The sequence below is a fragment of the Protopterus annectens genome, chromosome 4.part0, assembly GCF_019279795.1.
Source record: "Protopterus annectens isolate FY-2018-M chromosome 4.part0, PAN1.0, whole genome shotgun sequence".
Taxonomy (NCBI): domain Eukaryota; kingdom Metazoa; phylum Chordata; order Ceratodontiformes; family Protopteridae; genus Protopterus; species Protopterus annectens.
Window position 1 is genome coordinate 696,122,406 of NC_056733.1, and position 12,278 is coordinate 696,134,683.

At 37.0% G+C, this 12,278-nt stretch overlaps 1 protein-coding gene across 2 annotated transcripts in view; it reads left to right on the plus strand.

Moving 5' to 3' along the window:
* Positions 1-12,278, plus strand: part of LOC122799534 (P2X purinoceptor 2-like) — a 409,405-nt gene that overhangs the window by 173,500 nt on the left and 223,627 nt on the right. For both annotated transcript variants that reach the window (XM_044068664.1, XM_044068663.1), the window contains exon 7: positions 1,929-2,067. In XM_044068664.1, the coding sequence (XP_043924599.1) occupies positions 1,929-2,067 (139 nt within the window). The remainder of the gene's footprint in view (positions 1-1,928; positions 2,068-12,278) is intronic.

Sequence of the window (12,278 nt, forward strand, 5' to 3'; positions counted from 1 at the left end):
TTGTGAAAAACCGGTGCAAGCGAGGCACCTTCTTTAGTACCTATATCAATCATAACAGAAGATCTAACTTCATTCTGATTGCATTTATCTGACATTGGTTCTATCATACCTTGAATAACAGAAAAACTATCCAAGATGTTAACATGTGTGGTTTCAGAAGTAGACGCTACTGCTTTATGTTTCAAAGAGTCTGCCTCTACTATAAAGACATTCTCTTCTTTATCCCGCTGAAAGCTTTTCTGTGTTTTGTCAAGATTAGTAGAAGTCATGGGTTTACCTTTAGCTTCATTCAATAGGGTGTTACTCCTATTGGACTGACTCACATTCCTTGGCCAATCAAAAATGTGGCCCATTTTAAAATCGTGAAAATCTCTAGCAAGTTTTTGGCTTTTAACATTTTTTAACTTACTGTCATAAAAATTTTAAATTATGTTGTAGCATCCCTGATTTAGTAATAAAAGCATCAGGTAGCTCCATGCTTTCCAATTCAAGTTGTTTTCTTTTAATCAGTTCAGCAGTTTCTTCCTCAGCCAGTTTAAAATATTCAATAAGCAGCCTAGTATATAAGAAGCCTGGGATTTTGGTGAGTCAAAGCAAAGCATTAATATCACTGAATTTAGATAAAGAAGTCTTTAAAGAGACAGATATGGTACAAACTTCAGATACTTTTGACAAAATATTTGTGGAAGTGGAAAATGCGGTCTATCGGTTAAAAAGGCTGCAGTGGCAATGCTTCCACTTGGAAACTTGCATGCACCATCAGATTATTCCAAGAGGGTTATGGGTCAAATGTATACCTACCTATGGCAATACATATCCTGACCTTTTGCTCGATGGCAAGCTATAAACATTGAGACAAGATTTACTTTTAAAAATACGAAGAACTTAAAAAGCTTGTTATGTTCCAAAGACAGTGTTCAAAAGAAAAAGTATGCCTTGAAGGAAGGGACTTTTATGTGTAGTAAATGTAAAGCGTGTATTCATATTAATAAAACTAACTGGTTTCAACATCCAGTGACTGGCAAGAATTATTGGTTTGGAGGATATGCGAATTGCAACAGTAGAAACCTGGTATATACAGTGACTTGTGAGCACTGTGCTTCCTTCTATATAGGGAACACAACGGCATCGGGCCTCATAACACCCCTGGGTGGGCGTTAATTACACATTAACACACACCCTGGAGGGCATTATTGCTTGCTTATACACTCCAGTTTGAATCTCTCTACATGAATAAACCTACATTTTATTGGACTATGTAGTTGTCAGTCTTGCCAGATGTAGCTGCATCTCCATTAAATCTGTACTGTTTCACACCTGGCCTTCAACCACCTCCCATGTAATATCATATATATATATATATATATATATATATATATATATATATATATATATATATATAGCTATAGATGTAGATATTTCTGTAAAATTGTGTGCATTTCCTTCCTATCTAAAGTGTGCTGTGGTTCAAGGTTAAAAAAATTCATCATCAGATGTCATTAACGTAAAGGGTAACTAATGCCATCTGATGCATTAACGTAAAGGGTGACTAATGATATCTGATGCATTAACATAAAGGGTAACTAATGACATCTGATGTCATTAACGTAAAGGGCAACTAATGACATCTGAAGCATTAGCATAAAGGGTAACTAATGACACCAGATGTCATTAATGTAAAGAGTAACTAATACTGTATTGTATGTTCCCAGTGTGTTTTTGTACCAGTCTAGTGTCACTGTTGTACACTGAGGGCTTGATCTGCCTCATAAATCTCTTATTTAGCATCATATTCACCAGTTAGGTTTATGTTTTAAGGAAAAGGATTCTTATAGTATACACACCCAGTGTTAGTAAGAGTTAAAGCAATCTGCAGCATCTAATAGAAATCTAAATCAATCACATTTTATTTTGAATGCTTCTTTCAGAGGAAACATAGAGGCAACCAGCAGCAAGTATTTGTCAATGTGCACGTATCATAACACTGAGCACTACTACTGTCCCATTTTTAAACTGGGTTACATTGTAAAGGAAGCCGGCGAAAGTCTAATCGATCTGGCAAAGAAGGTAACAAACTAAATTTACAAAAACAGTATTCTGATGCAAAATACACCACTATGGTTGGAAATGGCACAATGTGCAGCAATTAACTTGATTTCCTTTGTTACTTGTATCTTATGTACTAGTTAACATGTGAAAAAATATGCGCATGTACCTGCTGCAACATTAGGTGAGAAGCAAACACCATGAGTAAAAGGCACAAGTTAATTAGCTCTGAACTTTACATATTTACTTGTGATTTACTATGAATGTATACTTCAATAAATATATAGCAAACAGGAGTAAGGTCAGGTCATTTGTGCAAGAGCCATCTATGGTAAGCGATTGTATAAATGTGGAAGGAAAGTGAAAAGTAACCTTGCACTAACCAAAATGACAAACTAAGTTGTTCTGGGAGTAAAATATCAGTAAACGTGTCTAAATTGATTCTGTTCAACTATGAGTAATGCAGTATTGTTTTGGGACCAGAAATGCTTAACTCTAATAATCATACAATATTCTTGTTACCAGAGGAGCTTCTTCTTCTTCTTTCGGCTTTTCCCGGTTAGGGGTCGCCACAGGAGATCACCTGTCCACTCATGATTGGCAGTGGAGGTTTACAGTGTCGAGTTGCCAGCCCAGCGCCCAACCTTCCACAGAAGGCACACACACGCACACACTCACACCTAGGGCCAATTTAGAGTGTCCATCCCACCTACAACATGTCTTTGGGATGTGGGAGGAAACTGGAGCACCTGGAGGAAACCCACGCGACCACAGGGAGGACATGCAGACTCCGCACAGAAGGCACCCCAGCCGAGGATCGAACCGGAGAACCTCTTGCTGTGAGACGATTACCAGAGCTTCTAATATGATGAAATAGTGATCTAGAAAAGTAAACTGATTTCTGTCATCTAGTGGTTGAAGATCTTCTGATGGGGATAAGCTAATGAAAACTTCTAAGAAGTGCCCCTTTTTTCAAAGAGAGTTAGAGGTCTCAAATGCATACTGACTTTGTATGTGATATAAGAAATTTTTAATGAAATTTTCTTAAGCATTTTATTTAATTTAATACATTGTGTGCAGTTAATACATTATATCTTTTACAAAAGCTTCAGTAAGGTTATACTGGAAGTGTATGTACTGGGAAAAGTTTTTCTGGTGTTAAGTTCAAACTTCATATAAAGAAAAATACTTGTAATACATCGCACTTGTGTTTATGTATTGTATTGCTTAATTTACTTGTGTTTATAACTTTTACAGTTTGACTAGTTTTGTGTTTGTCAGTCATTATTATTAACACGCTGTTATTGTTTTAAACTGCACCTCCCTCTAGTTAAAATGAGTATTTTCCTTGTGCTTTTCCATTTTTTCCTTTTACATGAAATTGTAGTTTTCAGTCTGCTTACCTAAATTTGCTTATATTGTGCTTTTCACAGTCACTTGGGTGTTATTGTGTTAAAAACCATCTTCTCTATGTTATGTAAGTGTTCTCCCTGTTTTGTTGTGTTAGAGAGAACCTCCATTTTGTTAAACAATGTTTTCTCCCTGTAGATTTCTACTTTTTCTCCACTTTTACATTTAGTTTTACATTTAACTGCAGTTTCGTTTGGTTTTCTGATCAATGTGTAAACGTGCAGAGGACAGTAGTGGTTATTCTGTGACAGGGAATCATTTATTGCTCTTTCTGAGGGATGGATATTATTGGCTAGAGTTCTAGCTGCTTTTATATAGGTTCTTTCAGTTTATTTCCACAGTGTAACTTCCTGGCATGCCGTACTTTATTCAGTAAATATAAGCACTTTCATTCACCCTTAGGAACATGGTTAATCCATTGTAGTAAGAGCAGTACAAATCACAGAGTAAAGCAGCAACACAACATTACACTTTGAATTTGATCTCCTAGCCTATCTAGACCAAATTAATTACTGCATGCTGTTTTTTTGTGCTTGAACCTAATTTTATCTGCATTTATTATTGTACTTTAAATTGTTACCTTAAATTAGGAGTTAACATGCAATTATCTTCTCTTATTCTCCCTTAACATCCAACAAACTGACGTTATAACCTGTCTAGAGTAGACTATTTGATGTATACTGTTATCTTAGGGCTCAAACCTAATTTTTCTCACAGTTATTATTTTTTCTTTGAACTAATACTATAATCCAGCAGCCAAAATACTGTTATATTCATTTATTCTTCCTAAGCACCCCTTGCAGCCTTAGTCTGAAATTGAAGGCCAGACAGTTGGTCTTCCACCTTCTGCCAGCCTCGTAATACTTGGCAATGTAAAACTGTTGATGTTCATACATAATGATCTTTTACTTAATTTGCCACCATCAGTTTGTGACAGATGCAAGTACCTTGCCAAATTTGAGAGCACACTCCCACGATTAAACACATCCTGTGAGAGTCATTCACTTGCACTACAGTTTGCACACACCCATAATAAATGATCATGTGCTGAGGTAGTTAAAAATCCTTGCTCAAGCCTCAGTTGCCTAGTAGGAGTAACTCCTATCATAAACCAAGCACTGCAACACTGATTAGTGATAACACAGCAGGAGGTCACCAGTAGACAGAACATCCCAAGCCCATTAAACCAAAATAATCTACAAAACCAAATAAAGATGCAGGAGTGGTTGATGACTTCATAGTTAGGTACACTGATTCCACATTCAGAAGGTTGAACAAAAACAGGCTAACAGTACACTATTCCTCAGGAGCCAAGATTGCTTAGTTGCAAGGGCCCTGAGGACCCTAAAACCAGACAGATTCGATTATGACATGGTGGTGGTCAATGTCAGAGTAAACAGCCTGGTGCCCCAAAACAATGAGAGGTATGTGGAGAGACATAAGAGACCTCTCCATGCATGTTACAAATGCAGGAAAGACACTAGTTTTGAGTGGAATTCTTCCCTCACCAAGAATAATGACAAATTAAAAAAAGTGATTAGCTTTAGCAACTGGTTAAACACAGGGTGTCATTCTTGAGATATCTAGAATGTGTTAGCATGGGATACGATACTGAACAACTATACCTGCTTCACCTAGGGCAGTTTCATCTCTCATTCCAAGGCTTCTTCTTACTGGTGAAAGCTTTTGCTGCATCCGTCATGCCAGCTAATGGATCATCTAACCTATCTTCTAATATAAACCAGTCATTGGATCATACCAAGGTGGCTGTACTTAGTGCTAGAAGTCTAAACAGCTAACTGCCAGACATTGAGGCCCTCCTGCATTTGGAACACATCCATGTATGTGTTGTTACAGAAATCTGGTTTAAGAGTCCAGAGAACACTACCTCAGTACCTGCATTTTATGCTTACCACTTGTTTGGACCTGATGGAAACTGAGGGCATATCCATATTTGTTAGAAATCACTTTATCTAGACACAGATATCTAGAGACCCATAAGGAGAACTTACAGAGATTAAAATCCCACTAAACAGAATCAGCTACCACATTACATCATGCTACAGGATCCTCTCTATGTCTCCAGAAAATACTGTAACATTCCTAAATATTCTTGATGACCTGTGTATAAGTAGGAATGGTGTCATCCTAGGGGATTTAACTACCCAATGAAAGCATCTCATGAACTCAAACTATCTACTGAAGCCAAAGACAACTACAAATTCTTCATTACTTATGTTAGGAAAATAAGAAATAGCACTCAACATTGCTCAGAGATTATCAATAAGGGTACTACCTACTCCAGTCCAGTGAATATTGCCAGTATACTGGCAAACACATTTAGTGTCAACTTCACCACATTAGCATCTATTCCAAGCCCAGTTATTCATGATGGAATCAAGCTACAAACTACCATGAAAGAACATGCACTGAGGGTGCTCTCCAAACAAGGAACACCTCATCTATGGGGCCTGATAACATACACAGTTGACTAACTGATAACACTACTGGACCCCCCCAACCTCTTTAACCTGAGCCTAGGAACTGTTTTTGTCCCATAAGTGTGATGAGCAGGTGTTGTGATGGGTCTATAGTACTTCGTCGACTGCTTAGGCTGTTGAACGCCTAAATGTCGAAACCTAAATGTCGACAACTCAAAATCGTGAACGGCAGTTTCCACACAGGGAAATAATGCCATTTCCCAAGTTTAAAAATCAAGTGGGAGGGGCTGTGCTCCCCACACCCCCCTAACTAAATATACCAACTCCGAGTTCACTGTACATTCTAAACAGGGCAAAATCCACGTAATGGCCTAATGACTTGTTTCCCTGCGTGGAAAAGGCCATTCACGATTTTAAGTTGTTGACGTTTAGGTGTTTGACAACCTAAACAGATGATTGTTTGATATAGACCATGTTATGATGCTACTCCACAAGGATGGCCCAACCACTGACCTTAAAAACTGCAGACCTATCTGTCTAATAAGTCTTATATACAAAGCCATAGAATGCATCATAACTGACCTAATTAACTATGATGTCAAAAATCTTATCAGACTCAACCCCCAGCAGTCTGGCTTTGTGAAGGGTAGATCTTGCTTGATGAATCTAGTGAACATCTTTCAGAGGCTCACTCAAGCAGTAGACTGTAGGCTAGGTGCTCACACAGCATTCTTACCAAGGCATTCAATACCATATCACATTCTAATATGATAAACAAGCTGAATGAGCTCCTAACAACCTTGATGTTGTTAGTTGGATAACCAACTGGCTTAGGGACAGAACTCATACATTATGTGTAGAGGAAGGTGATTTGCATTTTTTGAGCTAAAAAAGTAAGACTTTATAAATGGCAAAAATCAAGTAAAGAATTTTTTGAATGCCATGTTTTAGAGACATTAGTGAAACACAGTTCCATAATTCTTTGTACAACTTTGGTGGCACTGAATAAGACTTCCCTTAAACCAAGGACTTTGACCATGGTGCCAATCAGGACTGAAAGTATTTAGTCCATTTTCACCCACAAAATTACTGTAGTTCCACACAACATTCTGCTTTTAAAGTCTATTAAAATCTCTCAGAATGCTTGCCTTAAGGTTTATATCACAAACAAAAAAAAGAGTGCTCCTTCTACTGGCACCAAATATATGCTTCCTTCCTTCTGGCCCAGCTTTTCAATGGGAGAGCAAAAACAAAACAAACAAAAAAACCTTCTTGTACTGGAAGATCAGTCAGTTGGCCAGATATATACCCTGTACCTCTTGCCGCAGTTCTTCAATGGAAAACCAAAAAAATAAATAAATAAATAAACATCCAAGATCAGGTACTTGACGCTCTTGAAATGTAGGAGTCAATCAGATCCCATTTCTCTGCTTTCTGCCTTGCTCTGGACCTTCCTACCATGCATTTGAAATATATATATATATATATATATATATATATATATATATATATATATATATATTTAACTATAGCAGCTGCTACAGTTTAGACCGCACTCAGAGTGCTACAGTGCTCTATTTTTACTAAAAAAAAAAAAGAAAAGCATTTTTGTTTAATTTTTCAGCTGTAGCAAACTGCTTGCTTCAATGTAGCAATCAATTTGCTACAGTTTAGACTACACATGGAGTACTAAAGCTCTTAGGTTTAACTGCAAATACAATACTGGCTTTTAAAACAATCATCAGGCAAACCCTAAGTAATTCTGGGTCTCATTCAACAGCCTTTAACATCCTGCCCAAAATTTTCATCCCTCCCACTTCCTTCCAACCAGACTGACACCCTGTCCTCACAATTCAACAATTGCTTTATCCTATCAGTTTCTTCCTGTCTAAAAAAATTTCAACAACCACTCCTCTTCTGTTCCTCCACAGTTTAAAGACCTCCCAAATTCACTTAACTTCAAAACAGTCCCAACCCACACAATAAAAAAATATCTTCTAAAACAAAAAACACCACCATCGCACCAGACCTCCTACTGAGTATGTAAAAATGGCTACCGAAGCTGTAGTATACCCAGTTTCTATTCTTGTAAACTGCTTAATCTATGAAAACTGCATCCCATCTCTGGAAAAAAATATTTCATTCTACCCCTTTACAAGGATGGAAATCTAAGGTCCATCTGAAACTATAGGCCAGTTGCCATTTTTTCTCCTTTATCTAAAATCGTTGAGTGCTGTATCCACACCCAGCTCCTGCAACAACTCTTAAAAAATAACTCCCTCTCTCCTACCCAATATAATTTTTGTCCCTCCAATAACATCACAACAGCTCTTATAAACTGCAGACATCATATAAACCAAAATAGAAACTTTGGCAACCTTGTCTCCTCTTTTTTTCTTGACCTATCCAAGGCTTTGAATCTAATTTCTCATCAAAAATTACTTCTCAAACATTCATATTGCAGTCTTAATGTTTCTTCCCTTAACTGGTCCTCTGGCAACCTTACAGGTAGAGAACAACCCATTAACTAGCAAACCAAACTATCCTGTTACCTCCCAGTAACCATCAGAGTCCCTCAAGGACCCATACTCAGCCCACTGTTATTCAGTATTTTCATCAATGATCTGCATATCTCCACCAAACATGCGAAAATAGTCCCATACTCAGATGACGCTATATGCATTTCTTCAACCAAATGTGGAATTGATCTCAAGCATCAAGCACAAAAATTCTTTTCAGCAGTAAAAACATGGTTAGAAAACTTCCCACCACTACTAAATCCCACTACTAAATCCTAAACAAAAATAATAATAACAATTATTATTATTATTATTATTATTATTATTATTATTATTATGACTTTCGGCTTTCCCTGGTTAGGGGTCGCCACAGCGGAACTCCGGTCTGCTCATGATCGGCAGTGGATTTTTATGGTGCCAAGTTGCCAGCCCGATGCCCAACCTTCAACAAAGGCATGCCCATTCACGCTCGCACCTACCTGCATGTCTTTAATGTCACTCAACTGTGGGGAGGACATGCAGACTCCACACAGAAGGCGTTCCAGCTGAGAATCGAATGGGAGAACCTCTTGCTGTGTGGCAACAATGCTAACTGTTGCACCACAGCAGATAATAATAATAATAATAATAATAATAATGCTGTTTACTCCAAGCACTTTTCCCAACAAATCCCAGTTCTATCACCTCCAGCAGTAGCTTTACAATAGAAGTAGTCGGTCAAACTAAGCTACTTGGTGTGATAATTAACAATCACATGAAATTTAACTATCATATCCAAGAAACTATTATAACAAAAAAAAAAAACACAAACTTGGGTCCCTCTACAGAGTAAAACAGAACCTCACAGACACTGCTAGGAAAACAGTCGCCATCAGCTACTTATTCCCAACAGTTTTTTATGGCTCACCTACTTTTACCAACTTGCAATTTCTTCAGTTGAGCAAATTATAACAATGTTACAATAAAATAGCTAAATTCACAGCAAATCTCTCCTACGAGAACCTTTATTGTCTAGCCCTAAAACACCTAAAATGGGATGAGTTCCCTCACCACTTAACCTACTCCCAAATGGTACTCACACATAATCTCATCTACAAACCAATAAACTGTTCTGCTCTAAAAGATATTGTCAAGCTGTATTCTCTAAGCCACTCCCTGTGTTCTGGTGACCAACACCTTCTTACTGTAAGAAAGGCCAAAATGCAGTGGGGGAAACTCTCTTCTCTCACTCTGTCTCTAAAAGCTAGAGTACATTACCCACTACACTGAGACAAATAGACAGGCTAACATCCTTTAAAGCTCAGCTAAGACAGCTATACAACACATAACAGTGCTCATGCTCTTCAGCTGGCTAATTCACCCCCCCATTTTTCCCATTACTCAGCATCAATCATTTTTATAGCTCAATCCATTGTTCCTCTATGATTCTACCTTTTTACTACTATTATACTGCATCCCTATTTCTCTCCATCCTTTTCCTAAATTTTTTCAAAGCTCCATATCAACTACCACTTTCTTCTCTATATTTAACTCAAAAAATGCTGAAGCAGGTATTGTATACTTAAACTGCTATATTTTGTTGTTATCATCTTCTTCTGTATTTTGTTAATACTAAGTTCTGACATTTCTTTTTTTAGCTTTTTTATCACCTACTGATGTATTATGTTAATGTCATGTTCTGTAATTTATTTTTGGAGAGTTGTCATCAACTACTGATATATTTTCTTAATGTCATGGTCTGTAGTTTCTTTTTGGAGCTTTTCTCCATGGGCCTTCACTGAAAGGGGCTATTAGCTCAGTTTGACTTTCCTGGGTAACAAAAGCAATAAATAAATAAATAAATAAATAAATAAAAGCTGGTATGCATTAAAGAGCAATCAGAATGATGATGGATCAGATGGTCAATCAATCCCCCTAACAATGTGCCTCTGGGACAGTTGCCTCCTTCTCCCCACCTTAGCTGGGCACCAGGAGCCCTTCATGAGGGTCACATTTTCATCTTGCCACTAGTACTTTTCAAACCCTAAATACTTATGAATATTTAAAACTGGTGCCAAACATCACCCATAATGGAATGAATATGTTCTATATGATGGTGTTATTGCAGATATAACATTATGTATATGCTCCTCTTTTGAATGCAGGTATGCTATATAATTAACATCAACTATGTAGCATGTTGAGTTCCCATTATAGTGACTATTGCTTAAATACATATAAATAAATAGTCATTGCTATCAGAAGGTCTACTCTATTATAGTCAAAGTTAACCACAAGCATGTGGATGAGCACTCGCGCACACACACACACACACACACACACACACACACACACACACACACACACACACACACACACACACACGCACACACACACACACACCACAATGTTTTCAGGAAGGGTAAATGATATCCCTCCAGCAGAAACACCCCCTTCCTTAACGTCATGATAACATGCTACTGTCAGTCACATCAATCCAGTCTGGAACACCAAGAACACAGCTTATGCCAACAGTTGAGATTTTCCAAGATCACTGATACTAATAAGTAAACTAGTGCCACAAGCTGTTGAAATTAAATTAATTAAACTTTTGCTTAAATTAAATAGATTTAAGCACTGTACTTTGTAAAAGTAAATATACTAGTAGCTGTTCACTTACACAATGAAATACAGAATAAATGGTTTTAACTGATGAATAATATATAGAAGAACTCTGTCTCACAGTTTATCTCATCCTGTCACTGCCAGTAGCTGAATATTATACTGAATTCTATTTCTGAGTTGTAAGTCCAAGTAAAACTTTTTCATTCTCAGAGGCAATGAATTCTAGACATGAGCTTTGGCAACAGAGCTGCAGCCCACAGTTTACTCTTTGAAACTAAGACAAACACTGGCATGTGACAATTGCTGATGCTACCTAAAATAGCCCAGAGTTGTGGTTTTCCTGTCTGGTTTTAGTTTTCAATGTAACACTTCCTGTTCCCTGACCACAGAACTCTAGGAAAGCCATAATCTGAATAAGGAAACTGCATTCTTTAACTTGGAGCAGAATTTCAAGGAAACTGAGCTTTATGCAGTGCAAATGTGTACACATTTAAATAGCTAGTTTTACTTTTTAAAAGCTCTGCTGCATTCTCACTGAAGCAAATTACATATTCTGTATAGTTCATGTTTTTTTTTGTTTTTGCATTCTGTATATTTCACATGTTGAACTACTCACTGAAAGTATCAACCACAGTTTTATGTAAAAATAGTTGCATTTAAATTAGTTTAGTACAGCTGCACTGCTTTACTGAGAGATAACTGCAAGCATCATTCAGCTTGTCACAGAGCTTTCATATGAAATAAGTAAGATGCATTTTATGTGGGTAGAAATTTCATTTCTCCTTTTCATTTCATTTAGTTGAAATTTGAAATAGTGCATTTCATTTATCAGTTAGTTGCATTTTACACAAAATTGTCCAGTTATTTGTATTTTAATTGAGATTAAACTGCCATCTCCCTTTTACATGGGTGGAAACTGTCATGTTCTTATTTTGCTTTACTTAATTGGAAGGTGAACACAAGTGTTTCATTTGACAGTAAATCTCAGCAGTTGTTTATCTGGAAAAACATGAGGAAAAAGTGAACTAAATTAAATCCTTTTAAATGACAGAAGATTCTAGTTAAATACATCATTATTAATTACAAGCATGGTACATTCGGAACTGAAATCATTTTAGAGTTTATCAGATAGTTAAGAAATGCTGAGACTCAATGTTCAAAAACTGAAAATGAAAGAATTAGAAGTCCAAATAGAAAACTACAAAAATATGTTTTTGAAGGGCAGATTTAAGCCTTGCATGCCCTAACATATGTGCTC